Source organism: Merops nubicus, unplaced genomic scaffold (genome assembly GCF_000691845.1).
Source record: "Merops nubicus isolate BGI_N331 unplaced genomic scaffold, ASM69184v1 scaffold15814, whole genome shotgun sequence".
NCBI lineage: Eukaryota > Metazoa > Chordata > Aves > Coraciiformes > Meropidae > Merops > Merops nubicus.
In genome coordinates, this window is record NW_008606334.1 from 1 (window position 1) to 4124 (window position 4124).

At 37.1% G+C, this 4124-nt stretch overlaps 1 protein-coding gene across 1 annotated transcript; it reads left to right on the forward strand.

Moving 5' to 3' along the window:
• Positions 1 to 107: 107 nt before the first annotated feature.
• On the forward strand, positions 108 to 1574 carry LOC103772293 (spindlin-Z; the record flags this gene model as incomplete). Its single annotated transcript, XM_008939622.1, has 2 exons — positions 108 to 361; positions 1333 to 1574. Coding segments are annotated over 2 exons (496 nt in total), but the record flags the coding sequence as incomplete, so codon positions are not given.
• Between the last annotated feature and the right edge of the window lie 2550 nt (positions 1575 to 4124).

Genomic DNA, 4124 nt, shown 5'->3' on the forward strand with positions numbered 1-4124 from the left:
TTTATTAATATATAATAGAATATTGCTTTCTTAAAGGTTAAAGCTCTTGTCAGGAATAGAATTTTGAGTACATGTTTGTTTAATGTTATGTTTGTATCTGTGTACAGAAAGCATAGAAACAATGTTGGACCAAGCAAACCTATTTCTCAGCCACGAAGAAACATTGTAGGCTGCAGAATACAGCATGGCTGGAAAGAAGGAAGTGGACCTGTAACACAGTGGAAGGGTACAGTTCTTGATCAAGTTCCTGTAAATCCCTCTCTCTATCTTATAAAGTATGATGGATTTGATTGTGTGTATGGACTAGAACTGCACAAAGATGAAAGAGTTTCAGCACTTGAAGTCCTTCCAGACAGAGTTGGTAAGAGTTTTTTTCCTATATGCACGTTATCAGAACATTTAAAGTTTATTAAATTACTTTTTATCATATGGCAGATAATCTAAATGCTCTGTTTAATTTTTCTTGATTTCACAAAGATTTGATGATACCTTGAGAGCATAGTGCTGTTTTTTGTCTTTAAATGGTATGCAGTAAATTCTGTATTTTTTATTGTTTAGAATCTTATGCCTAACAAGCTTATGTTCATGTAACACTGATATTTCTATTAAAATTTAATCTCTGAGCCAGGTGAGAAATGTCCTGGCTATGTTGTCTTGTGTGTGTTTGACAGTAATTATGTGTTTGGTTGGGGTTTTTTTTCATGTACTTTCCCTAGGTATTAATACAAACAGGGAAAAAAGCATTTTCTAAGTGAAATCACTTTACTAGTAACAAGGCTTTATTGGTTTTCATAACTTGCACTGAATTGTTAAACTGCAGAGTTTTCCAAACTGCGAAGTTGAAATTTTACCCTGGTAATTACTTATTTCTGAATGGAATAAGTTCTTGTTTTTCCAGATTGCAAAGAGATCAGTAGCAGTCTCTAGAATGGGATTAGGAGGAACCAAACCAAACACCTTTATTAGTAATTCCATATAGCTGCTCTGTGATATAACCTCTCTTTCTCCCCTCCCCCCACAATACAAATATTTTAAATACATATGCTGTTTGCTGTGGCCTATATTGGTCTCCATTTACCTTGCATTATGATAGTTTGATTAATTGAAGGGTTTGTACAATGATGGAAAATATTGATAAGAGTGTTAACATGAAAATAATTCCTCAAGTTCTGCAGTTCTTTGGTCTTCAACTCTAAGAACAGTATTTGTTTTGTATGTGAATTGACTAACTTTAAACCAAATTTATTCATTAATCTGGATAAAGATTAATTTTTGCAAAGACTTATTCCTGTACTTTTGAATGAACATACTTATAAACTGCTACCATTTCAGCTTCATCTCGTATTAGCGATGCCCACCTGGCAGACACAATGATTGGCAAAGCTGTGGAACATATGTTTGAGACAGAGGATGGCTCAAAAGATGAATGGAGGGGGATGGTCTTGGCTCGAGCTCCTATTATGAAAACATGGTTTTATATTACCTACGAGAAAGATCCTGTCTTGTACATGTACCAACTCTTAGATGACTATAAAGAAGGTGACCTTCGCATTATGCCAGATTCCAGTAAGTAGGCCAGTTACTTTTTTTCTTCTGGAAAGTGGCATCTCTCTGTATTATTGTTTGGTTTATGTATGGAAAAGAGTTGACAAACAAGGATCTTTTTAAGTATCAAAGCTAACAAAGCTTACAGTGTAACAGAAAATACATCTATGTTAACTTCTGACATAGTTTACTTGAATCAGTGGTAAAATATGCAATAAATACTGGAAAATCCTTTTCCATAATAATTCCTAATTCTCATAAAGATATGCATACTATTGCTAAAGACATTACAGTTCGATGATTTTTTTTTTTTTTAAAACAAACTGACAAACTAGAAGCCTTTCATTGTTGTTTTCTTATAGAAGCGTCAAAAATCAAGAGCTATCTCAAGGAATTGTATTTCCAAAGCAGTTCTTCTGAGGATAATGTTTTGGGGCTAATTAAAATAGATTAATTATCTGGGTAGACATCCTCAGTTTGGAAAGCTTTTGAATATTTATTGGAGGAAAGAAGCACTAATCTCTTGAAAAGTCATTTTCTCTCACGTATAAATGCTTAAACAGGAAAAAAAATAAAATTCAAGAGATTAACGGGGATATTTTTTCTTCCCTACCTGAAGTGAAAGTTGAGGGTTTTTTTTTTTCCCCTATAAATATAAAAGGATTTTCACAGAATCGATACTGTTCAAGAGATTTGGATACGTAGTAAAAAAAAAAAAAAAACAAAAAACAAAACACACCAAACCAAACAAACAGAACAAACAAAAAAAAAAAAAGAAAAGTTTTGTCAAGAATATTGCACTCTCATTTCTTTCCTGAATCTCAAAAGTACTTCTTGGATAGAGAGGCAATTTTGCCTTCAAAGTACCTTTTAAATTAGATAACTAGTGTTTGGCTGTGCAATTCATTACATAAATATTATTTAAAATTCATTAATTGAGTTTCTGAGACTGTCTTCTTTCAGTTCTAACACTGAAAACAAATAATCTCATGGCTGAGTAAACAAGTGGTACTTATTTGCATAACCACTGTAGTAATCTTATGTCTTTTAGATTTTTTTTTTTTCCAGCCTGTCAAAAAGCACATATAAAGCCACATATCTGCAGCTTGAAGAGAGTGAGCCACAAATGTAAATGGAAAAAATTACCTTGATATTCCTAAAGAAACAAATAAAGCATTCTCTTTCAGAGTTGGCACCTCCAAATACCTTTCAAATCCTTTTTCAATTCTGCTTTGCATTCTTCCATCTTAGAAAACTAAGCTAAAAGGCTTATGCTTTCCTGTGGTGGGTTAACCCTGGCTGAGCAACTGATGCCCACCAAACCATTCTATCACCCTCCCACTTTCCTCTCCTTCCTCCACAGAGAAAAAGGGGAAAGGAAAAATCAGATTGAGACAAAACCTTTGTGGGTAAAAATCAAGGTCAGTTTAATTACAGACCAAAAGCCAAGCAATGTCGCACATGGAAACAAAGAGGAAAAAAAAAAAACAAAGACTTATTCTCTGCTTCCCATCAGGAGGCGATGTCTGGCCTTTCCTGGGAAGCAAGGCACCAAAACGCATAACAGTTGCTCCAGAGGATTGAGTAGCCCCCCACCTCCTCCTTTGTACTAGCTTTATAGTTGAGCTGCCATCATATGGTATGGAATATCCCTTTGGTCAGTTAGGGTCAGCTGTCCTGGTTATGTTCCCCCCAAGCTCCTGCCCCCCCATCCCACTGCAGGGGGGAATGTTAGAAAGAGCCTTGGTGCTGTGTAAGCACTGCTCAGTGGTAGTCATAATATGGGTGTTATCAATACCCTTCTAACTCTATGGGAAAATCAGCTCAGCCAGACCCGTTACAGTCTCCACCCCTTATTCCATACCATTTGCGTCATGCTCAGGCCGCACGTAACACATTTCTTTAACCTTCTTATTTCATTCTTCTTATCGCCATCCTTATTTTCTTCTTCACATTCAGTTCCCATTACTGAAGTTTCTTCATATCAACACATCTTCCCCTGTTCCATGAGCTGATTGTTGTGCTCCAGCACCGGCTAGGTTCAGGTCATCATTGCACTCATCTGGTTCCTCATGAATTTCACTCTTTGTCGTTTCAGGTTGCACCTACTGCCTCACTTCCTGCAATATACAACTCACATCACAAATTATTTTCCCGCCAAGGTTAAATCTTGAGGTACACACCGTGTGTGCCCATCCTCCTGCATCACCCACCAAGTACACCCAGGTCCTTGAGCAAAAACAATCCCATGAATGGGTTTGCCTTTTCCAAGGGAGGAGCAATCCACACTGACTTCCCCAGCCATTTCCCTGTGTGCACTATGGGGACCTTGTCTTCTCCCACAGTATGGAGGGGTTCTGTTTGGGCAGGACCTGGACAGTTAACAGATCCTGTGGTGTTAACAAGCCAAGTGGCTTCTGCTAAATTTATAGCCCAGTGCTTCCATCCCCCATTGTCCAATGCCCTCAACATAGTCTTTACCAGACCATTATATCTTTCAATCTTTCTGAAGGCTTGTGGGCAGTACAGGATGAGATACACCCAATCAATACAGTGTTTCTTTGCCCAGGAGTTTATAA